The following is a 19,472-nucleotide window of genomic DNA, read 5'->3' on the forward strand; positions in this document are numbered from 1 at the left end:
TGTTACCTTCTCCCTTCCCTTCCCCCACAACACTCCACATTAAAATAATCAGCAGGATCTCATAAATGCACCTCATACAGAAGTCGACTGTTTACCATGAGATTATATGACTGCTAAATCTGGCGATGGGACAAAAATTGTGAAGTTGGCGAGGGGGAGCTGTCCTTTCTCTGTTTCTTTATCTCTTTTTTCGGACACCCTTGGATATTTTATTGTTAAAGTGTCATCTTGCCTGGTCTCCAGAACCCTCTCCATAGCATGCCATGGTTACAGGGCCTCCTGGTCGCTTCATCACTGCTTTCCTCCTATTTACTTTTCTCGGCCCCTAATTGCATTTCCCGAATATTTGTTTCTTCGATTGAAGCTCCTTTGTTTTCAGTCTAACTTCTGTAAAAGTTCTAAATAAGCCTTCACATTGGGTTTTGTTTTTGTTCTATTTGCTTTATTTTGGTCTTTTGCTTTTGGGTTTTGGGGGGCTCCTAAGCGGGCCAGGGAGGGGAGGGTGCCAAGTTTGGACTAAAAGAAAGTACTTTGTACAGCGTTATGCACAAAGCTCAGAGTTTTAAAGCATAAATGACCAAATGATCTGATAAAAACACATAGCAAAAATGTAAATTCTCAGCTCAGTTATGAATGGTCTTAAACTTAGGTTTACATCTGTGGCAATAAACCCCAGCTACGCTGTGTGCTGGTACTTTGATTTTGGTAACTTGAGGAAAGAAGGGTAGTACGTGTATTAAGGATACATTTTGGTAAAATAGAATGTTAATAAAATGAATTTTTTTCTCTTTTGATTTATGACCCTCAAGTTTTGTATTTACCGGTGTAATTTTTTTTTAACTGGGCTTAATTCTTGTCTTTTCTCTGTGACTGTTAGTTTTTGTGTGTCCTGGGACTTTGAAAGCAATTGTGGACTCACCATGCATATATGAAGCTGAACAAAAGGCAGGTGCTTGGTGCAAGGACCCTCTTCAGGCTGCAGATAAAATTTATTTCATGCCCTGGACTCCCTATCGTACCGATACTTTAATAGAATATGCTTCTATAGAAGATTTCCAAAACAGCCGCCAAACAACAACGTACAAACTTCCAAATCGAGTCGATGGTACTGGATTTGTGGTGTATGATGGTGCTGTCTTCTTTAACAAAGAAAGAACAAGGAATATTGTGAAGTTTGACTTGAGGACTAGAATTAAGAGTGGAGAGGCCATAATTAACTACGCCAACTACCACGACACCTCACCATATAGGTGGGGAGGAAAGACTGATATCGACCTAGCTGTTGATGAAAATGGCCTGTGGGTCATTTATGCCACTGAACAGAACAATGGAATGATAGTTATTAGCCAGCTGAACCCGTACACTCTGCGATTTGAAGCAACGTGGGAGACTGTGTACGACAAACGCGCCGCGTCGAATGCTTTTATGATCTGCGGAGTCCTCTACGTGGTCAGGTCAGTCTATCAAGACAATGAGAGCGAGACGGGCAAGAACGCCATCGACTACATTTACAACACCCGCTTAAACCGGGGCGAGTATGTGGACGTGCCCTTCCCCAACCAGTACCAGTATATTGCTGCAGTGGATTACAATCCCAGAGATAACCAGCTCTACGTGTGGAACAACAACTTCATTTTACGATACTCTCTGGAGTTCGGCCCACCTGACCCTGCCCAAGGTAAGAGCGTTTGCTTGCTAATGTGTCTTTTGTGAACAGCGTACTTATAAATAACTTAATTTTTTTTCCTTCCCCTTTTCATAAATCACAAAGGATAATGTTGTAACATTGCATGTTGCTGCGTAGTGTGTACAATTTAGCTTTATTTTAGTTCATTTTTCTTTTTTTTTTTTTATGAATTTCTTCACTGAAATGGTGGCTTCAGAAAATTGTAGCATCTTTGGTCACTGCAAAAAATATAATACCAGCTACAAACAAACCTGTTAGCTTTTTTTGTTGTTTGCTTTTCTATCTGATTTCTAAATTGATTATAATCTGTGTGCAGACCTTTTAACTTCTTGGCGCCAGTGGGTAAGGGAAATGTGTTAGGAAGTCCCCGGAGGGTTGCTGGGCCTGACGTACAACGCCGGGCGTGAGGAAGTGCTTTGAAGTCTTGGCGTCCGCGCTCTGTGCAGGCGAGGGAGTCCTCCAGTGTCTTCCTAGATCATCATGTAAAATTACACATTTTTATTTCCTGATAAATTAGTAATGGTTTTAAGTCAGTATTTCTCTGACTTTTAACTGTCACACGTGGACAAAACATTAAATGATTTCAAGTGATGATTTATGAAGATGTATCTGCTAGCATTTTTTTGTGTGTTCTCTTCAAGTAACTTTATGGAGGACCATTACTTCAGGAAGTAATGCTAAATCTTTGGAAATGCACTTTAGATTGTCAAGTGAATTTAATTCTGTGGGAAACAATTTTTGAGGTCAAATTAAATGAATATTTTATTAAAACAAGATTACCTCATACTCATGTTAAAAGAATAGCCTCTTAGAGAGCTTGCACTGATTATGAGTTTTCTCTTTGAACAATATTTGTGTATTAAAGTTCTGAATTAACGTTTCAGTTTACTGAGTTAATTGGAATTCTCACATAACTGAATAACTTCAAAATTTTAAGGATCCAGCATGTTCTTTGGAGTGATTAAATCAAACTCTTCCACAAGGTGGAACAGAAATTAATATTTTTTATTCTCTTAAAGCAGTACACATCCACACACTTAGACATAACTACATGTACCCACACATATTTTAGGATATACTGTTACTAAGTTCTAAATATTGTTATGGGATCAGAACCTCAAAAGCAGAAGTCATAGCCTTTTGTAATTGAATTTTTTGTTGTTGTCTTAGATATTTTTTATTATGATATTCTAATACACACATCATTGGACACAGATTTCTTATGCTTACAAAGCCGATGCTATTCAAAATATCAATATGATTCATGATGTACAGTGGATGGTGTTTTGCTAAAGCCCCAGTTCTTGACTCATAGTAGAAACACCAACTTGAGATCTAGTTCTACATTTAATTTGTCTTTTTAACTTCAGCGGTGCTGGTTCAGAGACTTTCTGTACATGCAAGTGAGTTGTAGGAAAAAGATTAATAACTTCAAGACGTTGTTAGTTTAGGAAAGTCAGAACTCCTATTAAATCTAAAATTTGCTGAGAACCAGGTTTTCAAATATCAGTTTGAATGAGGCATCAGTTAATTGTGTGGAGGTGTCTTTTGTACTAGAATGTAAGATTCGCATCACAGTGCATTGAAATCTGCATCAAATGGCTGTCTGATTCAATGACTGTTGGGATTGGGACTAGAAATATTCTTTATAGGTTATTTGCTATCATACAGTAACAGACTGGTGCAAATAGTTATATACAAAGTCAGGGGCCGCCCAACACATTAACTCATGTTATAAATGAAATATAGACTATTATGGCAAAGCACTATGTGCCTGTATTACTATGTGCCTTGTGATGTCTCAATTCCTCCACCAGTGTTTTTATTTATTTTGTAGTTGAATTTGAGTCATAGAACACTAAAATATGTGATGCAATTTTTGTTTATAAGATCAGTAATGACACTGACTTAGTGCAAGGCCCCTTTTTCTTTAATTCATGTATGTCTAGAACTTTTTGGTTTAAAATTGTAGTAGTAATGTCCTATTGTTACATTTTCTTCAATTAAATCGTCTTTTAGGGCATAAATATCGTTATTGATAGTATTTCAGAATTGTTTATTTTTAAATTTAGACACCATTTTTCTCTTGAGGCCAGCAATTTGGGATGTTTTCTATATCTCATTTTTTCCCCTAAAAGCTAGGACCATGTTTCTCCTTTATCCTATAGTTTTATAAAAGGCACATGTCAGGACCTGACACAATTTTAACATTGTATTGACACTTGTGGTAACCTTTTTTGTAACCTGTATTACCTGCACAGCTGTTCCATTTGTTTTGGGTGGTATTAAATCTCTTCTCTCCATTAGAAAAACAAGAACAAAAATAATTTTTAAAAATGTAAATTCACGATCAAGCAATACCTGAAGGGTTGTTCATAGAGAATCATTGCCCCTCTACTTGTCACAAAAGTACTCAGTGAATACAAGATGAGTAATGTCATTTTCCATATGTGGCTTATATTCTAGTAAATACTTTGATCCATTTCAGATGAAAAAGTCTATGATAATTTAGATGCTTTTTGGAAAGAGCAGTTACCAGCTTTGAAAATGAGAAACTTAGATCTGGTAACTGTGTTGCTACAATTGTGTTTTATTATCCAAAAGAACCATTCTTATATATTCCCAGAAAGTGAAAATTCACATCGGCCCTTTATAAAAAACTCTTAGTGGACAAAAGTTTTATCTGACCTGAATTTTTCTCGCGGCTGTTTGACTCATAGTTTCTTAGTCTCTTTCCTTATAATTTATCTTCATAGGCTTTTAGAGAGACCCCAGTCTCTCTCATCCAAGATGCGTGCTCATAGCTGGGCGGGGCCTTGCAGAGCTGCTCTGGCCCATAAATTTAGGTCAGACCAATAAGCCACTGTCAGCTTTCCAGAAGCCAGATCTGAGAAGCTGATGGGACCGAGCAATTAGAGATCAGGTCTTTGCCTTTCGTACACAGCGGTGATTGACTGGTTTGGCGGAAATTCAGTCTCATGTACTGGATTTGCTACGGTGTGTGTCAGCGAGGCATACATTGTGCTGTGAAATTATTCATTCCGTTCATTTTTCGTTGTGCACTGCTTTGTAGTGTATTAGCTTCAGTACTTTTTCCATTTATAAACCTAGGCCTTTTTGTTTCTCACAGCACAAATGTGTTATTTCATTGCCTTGGTCCTGGGTTTTAAATAAATCTTTCTCTTTTTTTTGGTTTTTTGTTTTGTTGTTGAGTTTTAGCTTTTTGTGATCTCTGCTCAGTTCATGTGCTGCGTTGACCTAACCTAGGTCTGGTTCTCCTTTCACCCTCTTTCTCCCTAAAGTGGGCTTAGGAAAAACCCATTTCGGTCTTATTCTAACTCTTTTCTCTTTCTTAATCTGAATCGCTTTGCTTAATATTTGCATAATCTGCCTGCAAATTTGATATCCCAAATGTTATCAAAAAAATATTGTGTCTTGGGTTTTGACAGCTCCTGAATAATTGCTCTAATTACGAAGTACAACACTTCAGTAATACGAGGGAATATTTTTATCAAGAGAGTCGGGTTTATTTTTTTTTAGGAAGCATTTAGCATAGAATACACATTTCTTGAAACATCATCCCACCGCTCTCCACAAAAGATGGCTAGTATTTTTAAACATGAAATAAGGATAATTTTAATGAAGACACAGTTTTTCCTCACCAGCTGCCACTCTAGCTGGAGTTTGCTCGGTGAATCACGGGTTAATTCTTAGGTCCGGATGATGGAAATGCTACCCTTAGCATAAATGGATATTGTCCTTAAATCTTTTCATTCGGGAAAAAGCTGGTTATAAATAGCAAGGCCTTAGTAGACACTGCCGTAGTGAATCGAACCATTCCGTATGTGTTTGTCACAATCTTCATGGCTTCCTGTTAAATATGTTTATTAGCATTTTATTTGCACCGTTTCTAGATCTCTGTATTCAGATGATAACAGTAGGCACAATACTAAGTCAGTTAATCTAGAAGAGATGCTTGATATGGCTCCCTGATAACTGGGGTAAAGCTCTGCAGAGTAGGGTTTGCATTGGAAATAGAATTCTATTGTGAGTTGCCTTGTTTTCTGTTATCATTTGTAGGATATTCTAGAGTTTTGAACCTCTTGCCGCTTACATTTCAGTATGAAACTTTATAGTTTATTGCCTCCAGTATCTTATGCTATCCTCCCAACATCTTTTCTTCTTTTAGAGATTTACACAGAACAGTGTCAGGTTAATGCTCCAGAATAAGGGCAGATGCCATCCTCTTCCAGGGTCTGAAAGTCCTTTATCTAGAAAAGTACAATCATAGCATTAAGAGGATAGGCAAATAACCTTGAACAAATTGCTTAACCTTCTCTATGGCTCAGTTTCCTCATCTTTAAAGGGAATACAATCATAGTCTTATTTCCTGGGGGTTGTGGTGTGGATGGATTAAGTGATCTGATAGATCCTTGAATGCTGATTAGCATAGGGCCTGGTACATAAATGCTGAGTAAGTGTAAACTTTTATCATTATCTGATGTCCTGTCTTCACCTCTGGAAGGAAATATTAATCTTTAAAAATACCTCAGCATTTCTGACTTCAACCTTACCAAAAAATTGCTTTCCTTGAAGTTGCTAAACTTCATCCTTGCAAAATCCCAGGAATTCTAGCTGACCTCCAAAAAGGCTGAATTTTTCCACCTAGAGTTTTCTTTCATGTTTATTTTCACAATGTCCCAATATTTCAGTGATTTGCCTTTGAAAATGTGTTGATTCCCTTTGAACTTCTTTTGATGAACAAAAGGTGAAAAGGTATGAAAATGGTCAGAAAAACACATGGAAACAGGCTATAGAATGTTGCATGAAATTGTATACATTTCACAGAGGTCATTTTATTACCTCCCTTCACTCAGTTATTATGAATCTTAACAGATCACTACTTGCAGTATTGTTAATACGTATTTCAGAGATTAAATGGGTCCTCCTTGGTGCGGTGTCGAGGGATACAGGAGATAGGATAGCACGAAACCACTTTGCTCTGCCCTGTTCTCTTTTTACTCCGATTCTCCACTCCCCTTGAAAATTGGATTCGGCAGCAGTCATTTGACACATCTGCAAAAGACTGTGATGCTTTTGACAAATGTTAATTGAGAAAGCACTGAAAGCCTGGCTGCATTGTAATCAAAAGAAAATTACAGAGGTTTAACAAGATGTCAGGCAAGTGCTTTGCAGAAAAAGATAGACGGGTTTGAATAGGTTTCTGCAGCAGCTGGCTGGGCATGATGTTTGACTTATGTACACAGGCATTTCTCATATGGTCAATAAATTATGCCCTGGAAATAAAACATATGTTTAAGAAGTTTCTCTTGCTATAGAAGGAAAAAAAGGTGTAGAAAGTGTGTAGTGCACTTATTGATAACAAGAAGTTTGTCACTACTAGAAACAAGTTTTTCTGATAAACTTAGCATGCTCTGCCAGTAGTGTCAGAATTGTATAAACAGCTACAGGGTGTCCCCCCAAAGTGTACACACACTTTAGCAGCTGATAGCTCAGTTTTGAAAGTGAAATGTATTTTAATAAACACTGCCTTTGTAATTATTCAAAGTGTGTGTATACATTTTGGGGGGACGCCCTATATTTATGGACCAGAGCTTAAAATACTCAATGTAGTAATAACAGAAACTTGTTTTCTGACAAGTGTTAGTGTTCTGATTTGTGTCTTCTAAAGCATAAAGTAAGTTAATTTTTTATAAGGTTATTTGAAAAAAATAGTTATTTTTAATTTGCTGTACTCTTAACAGTTTAAATTTAAGGCATCATATATATAAGTGGTTAAGAGCCAGTAACTATAAATATTGATAAAACTTCAGTGTGATCACCTAATAGATTTCAAGTAATAGTATTAAAGTTTTTCTGACACACTTTTTGTTGTTGTTTAACCTAATTAAATGGTATTTAATGAAGGAAACATAAGCTCCATTAATTTTTTAACCTATTGGATTTAACAGTTTGAGAGTAATGTTGGAAGTCAAAAAATAACCTTTTAAAAACGTCTTTGTAAATTTGTCCTTTTAAGTGCGTCGCTGTAGTTCCTTCTGTAGCCTCTGAAGGGTCAGTGAGATACAGTGGAATGCAGTGACGTATGGTTGTGAATCAGGCATGATTTGAAGTAACCCGTTATCTTGATAAGAGATTGCATTATAACCTGCTCCCAGAACTAGTAGCTTTTTCATACCTGCGTTTTCAAAAGTAAAGAATCTGAAGCCTCGGATGTTTCCTCAGTGAAACAGCACGCGCACGCCAAATGTATCTTCTGTTTGGATCTAATCAGGCGTGCTCCAAAACCTCTCAAGCAAGAATGGCTGCCGGGTAGAAAGATGTCACAGTATTTATATTCCTGCAAGATGTGGAGTGGGTGACTTTAAATTTTCTATTGTCCTAATTATATGTAATCGTCAGACTTTTGTTGATACTTGGAAGTTGATTGCTTATAGAATATGAATTTATACAAGAAGCTAATTTTTGTAAGTCGTTTCGTAGTGACATAATGTATTTGGTTTGTACATTGAAACTTTATGTAAAGCTGTCCGTTTCCTGTTAGTTGATATATGGTGAAATTATACTTAAACTGTATTTTTAAATATTTCATTGAGAAGTAAACCTAACACAATTGGAGTCATACAGTAAAACCTATAGTAAAGCCTAAACTGCCTTCGCTTAGCCAACAATAGGAATAAATTGGAATCATTTTTCCTCCCGAGTACTGATGTTCTCAGGACTGCTCATGTTGTTGGCTTTGGGGTAGTTGGATGGGTGGGCTTTTGCATGTGCGTGCACGTGTGTGAATGGGAGTGTGTGTTTGAGATTAACACACTGATCTTTTTTCCCTAGTGCCTACCACAGCTGTGACAATAACTTCTTCAGCTGAGCTGTTCAAAACCACAGTATCAACCACAAGCACTACTTCACAGAAAGGCCCCATGAGCACAACTGTAGCTGGATCACAGGAAGGAAGCAAAGGGACTAAACCACCTCCAGCAGTTTCTACAACCAAAATTCCTCCTGTAACAAATATTTTTCCCCTGCCAGAGAGATTCTGCGAAGCATTAGAATCGAGGGGGATATGGTGGCCTCAGACACACAGGGGAGTGATGGTTGAACGGCCATGTCCCAAGGGAACAAGAGGTATTTCTTGTAAAATACTATGTATACATTTTAAATCTTACTTTGGGTAGATTCTGAATGACACCGAAGTGATTTTACTTGAGGAAGGAGATATTCACAGTAGCAAACTTCATTATTCTAGTTACTTCAGTAACGTGGAATCTGTCGTTTTTAAACTGTAAAAATCACTTAAGGTCAGCTCCTGAATTACCTCTCCTTCTTCAAGTCCTAGGTCAAGCCTGACATTTTTTGCCCATGGACACTAGTGAGCCTTCCTTACAGCTGTCTCTTTCTCATCACAAGTATCATTTTGGATGAGTCCCAAGAAAATCAAGGGCTTTTTGTTGTTTGTTGTAAATGTCTGATATTTCTATGCTGACTTTATAATTACTGTTTATAGTCTGCATTTTACTCTACTTTTTTGTCAGTTATTGTCAACTGCTTCCATGAGCGTTTATTCAAAGTTTAGCACGCAGGGCAGGCTCATCCGAGCCGATTTCCCAAATGCGTGCAGAAAAATGGTTTCAATTTCACTGTTGTTTTGTACATCTGTTGCAGGAACGGCCTCGTATCTCTGCATGGCTTCCACTGGAACATGGAACCCTAAGGGCCCCGATCTCAGCAACTGCACCTCACACTGGGTGAATCAGCTGGCTCAGAAGGTTGGTTTGAACCTTTTAATATGATACACATTGGTGATTGAGGGCTTTAACTTCTAACATAAATGATTTAGCTTTGTACGTTAAAACCAGCTTCATTTCTCTTTGTTCAGTATAAAAGTAAAAAAATTATGCATAGTTTTGTCTGTAAACTATTTATTCAAAGTTACATATGTTTTGGGGCATGCTGTTTTCTTTGGTAAGCTTTTTAATGAGTACATACTTGCTTAATTTCAATCATATTTAGTTAGTTCTGTTTCTTTTGATGTTTGTAAGACAAATAGTGCATTGGACTAATAAATCAAATATCATTATGTTTGCAACTGAATCCACAGACTGCAAGCAGATGTTTATATCACAGATGATTATGATAGAATAAATATTTACAGTAGACTGTAAGTAAAATTATTTGATATTATAACGGAAGACAGTGACATTTTAGTTTCTCCTTTCCCATCTACCTTTCTGAAGTGCAAATGTAGATGGTAACCCTTAGTGTCATACTGACTTTATTCTGATTTCAATTTCTGGACCATGGGAATAAATAAATAAGATTTTAAAATAGCAGTTGAAAATGGTGACAGTGAAATGAGAGTGCGGCCTGAAAACTTTTACAAAGGATTTCTGGTTTTCTTTTTTCTTCCCTTTTGTTTCTTTTAAATGTCTGGTTAAGAATTTATTTTGCATGTTGAGGATGTAAGAACCTTTAATCATCTGCAATGAAGAGAAAGTTATTGGTTTCAATTAGTTGCAGATTTTGACACATTTGCAAGTACATTTTTCACCACAACAAAGATTCCCAGAAGGAGAGAAGCCACAAACAGAACGAGAAATCTTACTGAGATCATGTAAATTGGCATTTCAGATCAGAAGTGGAGAAAATGCTGCTAGTCTTGCCAATGAGCTGGCTAAACATACCAAAGGGCCGGTGTTTGCTGGGGATGTGAGTTCTTCAGTGAGGCTGATGGAGCAGTTGGTGGACATTCTGGATGCACAGCTGCAGGAGCTGAAACCGAGTGAAAAAGATTCAGCTGGACGGAGTTATAACAAGGTAAGTAGGCATTTTCTGTTATATTCAATTAGATATTTTGTATGGCAGCCCTGGATTCTAATAGCAGTTGACTGCCAAACTTCTGGCCCCTTTGACATACACTTAGAAACAAAACTTCTAATTTGGTTCATGTCCCAAGAAAGAATTACAGTTGAGAAAGGAGCAATGTGGCTTTAACAACAACACAATGTGGCTTTAACAACAACAAAATTAATTACCTGAGGGTGATCTTCGTTGTTGGCAAACGACTGCCTGCGTATGGTCAGTAGTCTTGCTTTAGAATGACTTACATGCTCTTGGGGAGACTCTGTGTAGAGACTGTGTTGTGTAACATACATACTTTGTATATACGCTTAGGGTTGCAACACCGTTGTGACACCTGTAAGAATGTTAGCCACTGAAAAAAAACCTGTTTTTAATGGCAGGTTTTGGAAGATGGACAAGTTTCCCCCTCTAGGAATATAGTGTATCAGTGCTATTAATTTTTCATACTGTGACAAAAATTTAATAGTTATTTTAACCATATATAAAATAAGCGTTTAGATGAGATTCACACGAATCCACAATTTGTGGCTAGTATGGTTTTATAGGGTGAAAAAAGTAGGCAGCCTACTGCCCCCTTTTTGACCACATATTTTGTCTCTAGTTTTATCAAGATCCTTTGGATTAGTGTACTTTGTAACATACAGCTAAAAACTGGAAATGCACAATTTTCGCAGTCGTGCAGACCCACGAAACCCAGAAGACTACGGTACCTAATACATTCTGATCGGGAGTACCAGCTAAATTTTTGAGGATTTCTTCTTTCCTCATTTTCAACAGATAAAATCTAACCTTTGATTTTCTTTTCTTTTACTAAAAAGCTCCAAAAACGAGAGAAGACATGCAGGGCTTACCTTAAGGTATCTCTCCTGTGCCGTCACCCTGCTTTCTCCCCTCCTCGGCTACCTGCCACGCTTTATCATTTGCTGCATGATCCAATGTGTTTCAGTCTTTGATAATTATATAATGTGCCCCATATCAGCTGTACAAATGTTGGCTTTTCACAGGTATATTGCTCTCAGAATAAGCAAATAATTTATTTTTGTAATTTTTGCTGTTTTTTCCATTCATCCAAATGTACAAGAATTTTAATGAAATATCCTCTGAATTGGAAACTAATCATATAGTCTCCTTGTTTCCTGTTGTCATCTCTGTGGATTGAAAAATAACTTGAGTATCAACACAGCTATGATATATTCTTGGCAGTTTATCATATCAAAGACTGTATAGTCCTAATGTATGTGCATGAAAAAGTCACTGCTTTCTTATCTGTGGCATACTCTTAAATAAGGTAGGCTTTGTCCTGAAAATTTTCGGGGTCATTTTTAGAATCAGGTCGATGTTGGGAAGAGTTACTAGAAATGAAATATAAAAAAATTTGACAGTGCTATCAATATGTGTTATATATTGGTTTTTATCAGGCTGATAGGAACAGAAAGCCGCTATTAGGCTGAGAAGCCTTGTCTGTTCCAGCCAGTTTTTCTCCCAGGTATATCCAAGTAATAGGAAACGTGCTGGGTGAGGCTAACAGTAGTTATGCCATGCTAGTGCTGTGGACCACATTGCAATTTTGTTTCATTCTGAATTCTAAATGTTTTTTTTTGGGGGGGGATAATTACTTTCTGATCTTGCTCATCTAGGGACCGTATCACTAGTAAATCAAACCTTAACTGATTCTTATACATGTAACAACAAAACAAGATAAGTTTCCAGTTTTGTAGAACAGAGGCTATTCAAAAGCGATGGCTTCACCAGTATTGTTGGCAAGGTCTGGAGAAAAGAGAATGGCCTCTCACTAGTTACTGAGAAACATTGTAGGATCTCAGAGCTTTACAAGAAAAGGTGGTGGGAGAGTCTGTTTTTAGGTAGCAATATTCTGAAAATCCCTTTTTTACTTTTTAAAAAAATACATTTTTATTGATTTTAGAGAGAGGAAAGGAGAGGAGGAGAGAGAAAGATCGATGAGAGAGAGTCACTGAGCGGCCTCCTGTACACCCTCTACTGGGGATGGAGCCCCAAACCTGGGAACGTGCCCCCAACAGGAATCAAACTGTGACCTCCTGGTGCATGGGACAATGCCCAACCAACTGAGCCACCCTGGCCACGGCCCGTTTTAGCCTCCTTAATGGGGGCAGAGAAATAACTGTTAAAGAGCATAGAATTTGTCATGCTGAAATTTCAGTTCACCTTAAACGTATCCTTAATGTGTGAAATGTCATAATTGGTATGTTGCCCAGGACGAATGTCTCAGTGGAAAAAGAATAGCTTTTTTTTTCTGTGGCAAGGAGAGACTACTCCAGGGAGAGGATTAGGCTAATGATCATTTTGATTCCAGGAGAAAAGTACTGATGATAATAGGTAAGGAGTATTTCAGATTAATAAAGCTACGCCATCAGTGAGTTATGTGTATACATAGTAAATGTCACTATGGCCTTAATTTCTGACCAGTGTCATTTCCAGCATGTCACAGATGAGTTTCTCTGTTCAGATAAGACTAATAAAACTCCTAAAATTACCAATCAGAAGCTGATTTAAACTATGCAAATGAAGCGGTTTCTTGCTTTGTGACAGAGGATTCATTTGTAACTTAGATTAGAGGCTCTAGTCTGTATTTCTCGGTGACTAATGAATCTGGCCTCAGCAGACCAATTTCTGTTCCACTCTAGTTAATGGCTGCAGCAGTATCAGTGTGAGCATTTTGAGTATTCTATCTCCCAATAGAGAAAGAAAAAAGCCTTTAATGCCCCTTGGAAGTATCTTCACCTGCCAGGAAGGTCGTGGTGGCTCACAAGGCAGACAGAACAAGGATATTAAGATGGATTAAGCTAATTAATCTTACTCTGACAGTAGCCTCGGACAACTTTTCCCCCTGCTCATTTTAATATAATCTCTCAAATTAGCAATTTTTGTTGTCCTTTGTACAATGTATGTTCTTTTTGCATCTGTGATTACCAGTAGATCAGGACAGTTTACATTTGGCCTTCATGACACATTACGACTAGGTAAATGGGATAGAATAAATAAATCTAGTGATTTCAGTTGTCCAAGCCATAGTTAGTAAACAGCTACAGTAAATCAGTACAAAAACCTGCCTGAATCAGTTGCTTAGCTGACGGGGTTATATTTTTATTTAATGTTATTTTGCGTAATAATAAAATAAGTCTACATCCGTGAATCTTTACAACTTGGGTGTTTATGAAGACTTTATTCTGCCTTCCTGTTTCCATTACATTATTAGTATAGGCTTTAAATATTTTGATTGCTTTATTGATTCCTTTAAAAACAGATCACTGTTTATGAATTAAGGTATACTCAAGAATTTTTTAGCTGGACAGGGAATTGGAAGAGTGAAAATGTTCACAGATAATTTACAGACTTTGAAATCCCCCTTCCCCCATGGTAATTAATAGACAACGTTATAAGGCACAATTTTGGTTATTAAATTTTGGTTCACATTCCAAAAAACAATGTCTTACTTTTCAAGCATAACTCTTAGGCTACTCCAGAGGCATCAGTGTTTTCTATTTAGAACATTCAAGTTTTGAGATTATAACTAGGAGTGACTGTGCATGTAAGAATAATACCTCAGGTTAAGAGCTGTCGCTGGTTGTCTATCTTTTCAACAGCTGAGATGATTAGATAAACGAAAAAGCCATCTTTTTACACTTACTCTTTATAATCAAATAGTAGCCTACTAATCCTCAATTAATCCTGTTTTGCAATAGTAAGATATGTTATAAGTTGACCAGATATATGTTGTCAAGGTGTTCTTCCATCTTGAAATAAGAGTAAATCATCATGACAGATAAATATTACAATTGTCACTAGTCAGTGATTGAAAATCACCTTGGTACTAGAAGTAGTCAGAACTAATGATGGTTTCCTAATGGATGCAGGCAATTGTTGACACAGTGGACAACCTTCTGAAACCTGAAGCTCTGGAATCCTGGAAGCACATGAATTCTTCGGAGCAAGCACACACTGCAACAATGTTACTGGATACCTTGGAAGAAGGAGCTTTTGTCCTGGCTGACAATCTGGTAGAACCAACCAGAGTCTCAATGCCCACAGAAAATATTGGTAAGTGAATCTGTTGTCAGGTTTTAATTTTGATTTAGAAGACAGATGTTTAAGAGAATGATGTTTCCATTCTGAATCCAATGAGTTATTTCTCAGGGCCAGACTTCTCTTTTGTTGAATTATTTTTGTCTGCTAACAAGAGACATTATTGATCACATTTCATAAAATTAATGCAAAAGCCAAAATTTTTCTTATATCTTTTAAAAGTTGGTGTCATGTGGTGGTGGTGGTTTTTTTTTAAATTCCAACTGAAAAATCATTAAAGGAAAAATGTGTTAGAGTGCTTGAATGCCCGAATATGGATTGCTGAAGTAATGAAAGTGCTTGCTATGGAACTGTGTCAAATGCTTTTCCATTTCATATATTATGTTCCTAATGAATTTAAATAACTTTCTGGAATGTGTTCTCCCAGTCAGATATTTTAGGCAAACAGAATTTGAGGCAAATGTTTGTATTAAACACAACTACCTTCAGGTGAAAATGTGGTCAGTGAACTACATCTTCTGTAAAGCAGAATACCCATGCTTCATAGATTGCAAAATAGCTGCCGAAAGTTTTGAAGCATGATTTAGAATTAAAGGGCTAGCCACAAGAGTCAAGAATTAACTTGTGATGATATTTGAAAGAAGTACAATAAAATTATATTAATTTAGGTTTGACTGATTTAAAACTGTCAGTTATTCAGCTCAGCGAGTTTGAGCTTAGATGAAGTTTTGTAGTGCCCCTTAGTAAATGAAGTTAAAAAGTTTCCCAAGCGTAAATGTAAAAAAACCCCATAGACTAGCCTTTCACCAAAAGAGTATATATCTGGAACAGCAGATAATGAACAGAGTCTTGCTATCTGGGATGCCATATCTCATTACCTAATTGTGTCAGCTTAAATCATGGGACTTTATATTAAAAAATGCTGAAAAGTAAGGTATTTAGAAGAGAGAGACATTAACCAGATTATGATACTTGGATTTAACTCAAAACTTTATTTAAATAAATGAATTTCTAGAAAGAAAGAAAGTATTTTTAAAATCCTGTTTTTATTTACTGTGAGGTTTTAGGATACATAACTCAATAACTTCAAATTCAGTGAAGTCCAAATAATTTGGCCAGTCTTGATCTGGGAGACCAGTCACAAGGGAAGTGGGACTCTACCTTAGCCTTAGTAGTAATACAGAATGAATAAAGCTCTCCCCTTCTGTCTAAAGCTTTTATTATTTTTGAGGTTAATTTGTTTATTAGTATAATGAAATTCCTAAGATATACCTTAAGCAAGTCTTCTCAAGTGTTCCCAGTGATGTACCTGTAAGGATAAAGGAGTGTAGACAAAGATGAGTCATGGAAAGTGTTATCTCAAGTGGCATGTTACAGCCTCAGTTTGTTTGCTAAGTCTTCTAAGGACTGTTTTGAAAACAAACAAACAAAAATCCCTCAAACTGAAATTTCCCTCTTATGCTTCTCCCAAGTGTGCCAGAAAATTTGACAGGCCAGGTTGATAGTCTGTGCTCCCATTAGCTTTGCATAATGCAGAACAACTCTGAGGATATGTCTGAGATATTTTATCTCCGTTTGAGACATAGTCTGAAAATTTAAATGTCCAGGAATATATTTTTCCTAATATATTTTCTGTTTTCAGAGCCCTAAGGGATTATTCTTCATACTGTTTTTTTGTGTGTGTGTTTTTAAATTTTTAATTTAAAGAACATTATGGGTGGGAATTCCTATAGGATATAGTACACATTTTTTTTTTTTTTTTAATATATCTTTATTGATTTCAGAGAGAGGAAGAGAGAGGGAGAGAGAGAGATAGAAACATCAATGATGAGAGAGTCATTGATCAGCTGCAGCCTGCAACCAGGCATGTGCCTTGACCGGGAATCAAACCTGATCACCCGGATCCTAGGTTGATGCTCAACCGCTGAGCCACGCCCGGCCGGGCTGTAGTACACATTTTTGACTTCTCAAAAATAATGCCCTGAACCATATGCATATATGGATTACCCAAGAATTATTACTGTCAAAGTCATTTTACATATTTTAATATAGTTACGTCTTTTTATTTCTAAGATATGAACAGTCTTGCGACAAATACTATACATGATTTAGTATGAGGATTACATTCAACTTTTCCTGAGGACTTATTCCCGTTTTAGATGGAGGAATAAGATGGCCCATTATCTTTTTATGTCTTCACTCTCTGGATTCTCTTTTCTGCATTTAGAATATGGTTGCAGTGTCTTTGGTTATTAAGACAGTTTGATTTTTCTCCTTAGTGATTTCTCCTTGAACCCTTAATTTACTTTATTGTATGGTTTACCCTTATGTATAACCTCATAAAAATAGTATAATTATATCTGCTACAACTGTATCTGATATGGCTTTTAAATATCAACTTTGAGATATAACTTATATACAATAAGAACAGTTGTAAGTGTACAGTTTGATGAGTTTTGACAAATGTACACCCATATACCCAACAGCATGGTCAGCATTTCTGTCACCTCAAAAGGGTTCTTTATACTCTTTTGCAGTCAGTCTTCTTGTACTCCTAGCTCCAGGCAACCACTGATCTGTTTTCTGTCACTGTAGTTTAGTTTTGCTTTTTCTAGAACTTCCGTTGAGTGGAACCATACCACATATACTCTTTTTTGACCTTGCTTCTTTTATGCAGAAATAATGTTTTTGAGATTCATCCATGCTGGTGCGAGCATCCATAGTCCACTCCTTTTCATTGCTGAGTAGTATTCCATCTTAAGGACATACCACTATTTGTACACTTACTCACTTGTTAGACATTTAAGTTATTTCTACTCTGACTGTTACTATTAAAGCTGCTCTTTTCCCAAGTCATTGTACCATTTTATACCCTTAGCAGCAATGAGAGTTCCAGTTGCTCCACATTCTTACAAACATTTAAGGTTATCTTCTCAAATGTCTTTTTAATTTTAGCCTAGTGGTTTGTAGTGGCATCTCATTTTGGTCTTATTTTGTCCTTGTATGGTTGCTAAGTTACATTTTGTTGATAATTGTTCTTTTCATCTGCTTATTGGCCTTTCATGTATCTTTTTGTGAAGTGTCTGTTCATATATTTTGCTCATTTTTAATTGTCTTTTTTTGTTTTCAGTAATAAGTTATAAAGACTCTTTATATATTCTCAATACAAATCTTGTTGAGTATATGTGCTCTGCATGTTTTCCTCAGTATGTGACTTTAAAAATTTTTTTCTTAATGATATCTTGAGAGCAGCAGAAGTTTTAAATTCTGATAAAAAATTATTACCCAGCTTCAACATCTACCCTAATCCTGTTTCACTTATTCTTCTTGTTATTGTATTATTTTAAAGCAAATCCTAACATGTTATTATTACTGTAAATACTTTGGTAAATATCCTGTACTTTTTAAAAAAGAAAACACAATGTCATTGTCATACTTTAAAAATGAACAAAAATAGCTTCAAAAGATAACAAACAGGTGCTTAAATGCACTTGATTTTTATAAATTTGTTAATATTTAATTACTTAATTTTTTAAACCAAATGCAAAGTTCATGTCCTACATTTGATTGATACATTGCTCGAGTCTCTTTTAATTAAAAGCCTACAGCTTATTTTTTAAAACCTTTTTCATTCTTGTTGAAGAACTTGAACAGATAATTTGTCTGTAGAATATCCCACATTCTGGATTTGGCATATTTCATCCTCATGTTACCATTTTACCATGATCGATATATACTGATAATTAGATCAGGAGGCTTGATCAGGTCAGGTGTAGGTTTTACGCACCCCTCCCCCCTAATAACTTTCTATTGCTTCCTATTCAAGAGGCACATGTTCGATTGTCTTTCTTTGTGAGCTTATGATTGATTAGGTGGTTCAGGATTATCAGCCTAATTCATCCATTATAAAATTCCCTATCATTTATTTTCCCAATGGGTTTAGCAGCCAGCATGACTGTATCTGTCGATTTAAGCTGGTTACATTGCAGTAACAAAACCCCCAAAGTGACAGCAGCTCCCTACGAGAGAAGGTTTATACTTCGTCCTGCCGAGTCACCATTGGAGGCTTGGCTTTGGCTCTGCTCCATGTGGTTTTTACCCCCGGCCTCAGGTTGATGGAGCCTGCGATGTGGTGGGTCTCCTGGCTGAAGCCATAGTTTTCCCTGTGTGCTCCCTTCCTTACTTCCCCTCTCCTCTCATTGCAGCAGGTACTCTATGACGAATTTGAGAAAGGGGTCAGAGAATATATTAAAATCCTATCTACGGCATTGGTTGTCGATGAGGCTCTGCTCCTATGAATCACGTTTATTCAATTTCAGGGAATCCGTTGAACATGTATTATTTCAAGCACACAGAAATGGAGAATATTGTAAACATGTTCCAGTCACCCAGCTGAGCCTCATCTTAGTATTTTACCATATTCACTTCAGAACTGGGGAGAAAGAAATAGTTTTAGATAATGTGTTATAAATCCTCTGGGCCGCCTCTTTCCTGATCAGATCAAGAAGGGAGTAACCTGTCATCCTTAAATTACTTGTTAGCATTAGTAAGCTTTTTAAAAAAATATTTTTTTTGCTCTACTGGTGGTGTACATTTAACAATTACTTTTTATGTTTTTAAAGTTAATGATTTCACATTACACATGTAATTGAATATTTTGTTTCTGCTATGATAATTTTCATATTTATGCATGTTGATACATGCATCTCTAGTTCATTCATTTGATCTAAGAAGACTTCACAGTTATTTGTGTGCCAGTGATAGATATTTTAGTGGCTTATGCTTTTTTGCTGATACTATAAGAAAACTACAGTGAAAGTTTTTATATGTCATCTTGTTC

The 19,472-nt window shown here is 36.5% G+C and overlaps 1 protein-coding gene across 15 annotated transcripts in view; it reads left to right on the forward strand.

Moving 5' to 3' along the window:
- ADGRL2 (adhesion G protein-coupled receptor L2) overlaps window positions 1–19,472 on the forward strand; it is a 489,292-nt gene that overhangs the window by 439,313 nt on the left and 30,507 nt on the right. For 11 of the 15 annotated variants that reach the window (XM_016220628.2, XM_087820544.1, XM_087820546.1 and 8 more), the window contains 6 exons: window positions 878–1,678; window positions 8,543–8,836; window positions 9,374–9,477; window positions 10,340–10,525; window positions 11,389–11,427; window positions 14,464–14,647. In XM_016220628.2, coding sequence (XP_016076114.2) covers window positions 878–1,678; window positions 8,543–8,836; window positions 9,374–9,477; window positions 10,340–10,525; window positions 11,389–11,427; window positions 14,464–14,647 — 1,608 coding nt within the window. The remainder of the gene's footprint in view (window positions 1–877; window positions 1,679–8,542; window positions 8,837–9,373; window positions 9,478–10,339; window positions 10,526–11,388; window positions 11,428–14,463; window positions 14,648–19,472) is intronic. The other 4 variants (XM_087820554.1, XM_087820547.1, XM_087820550.1 and 1 more) reach the window with 1 other exon arrangement.

This window comes from Miniopterus natalensis, chromosome 9 (assembly GCF_054644295.1).
Source record: "Miniopterus natalensis isolate mMinNat1 chromosome 9, mMinNat1.hap1, whole genome shotgun sequence".
Classification (NCBI taxonomy): domain Eukaryota; kingdom Metazoa; phylum Chordata; class Mammalia; order Chiroptera; family Miniopteridae; genus Miniopterus; species Miniopterus natalensis.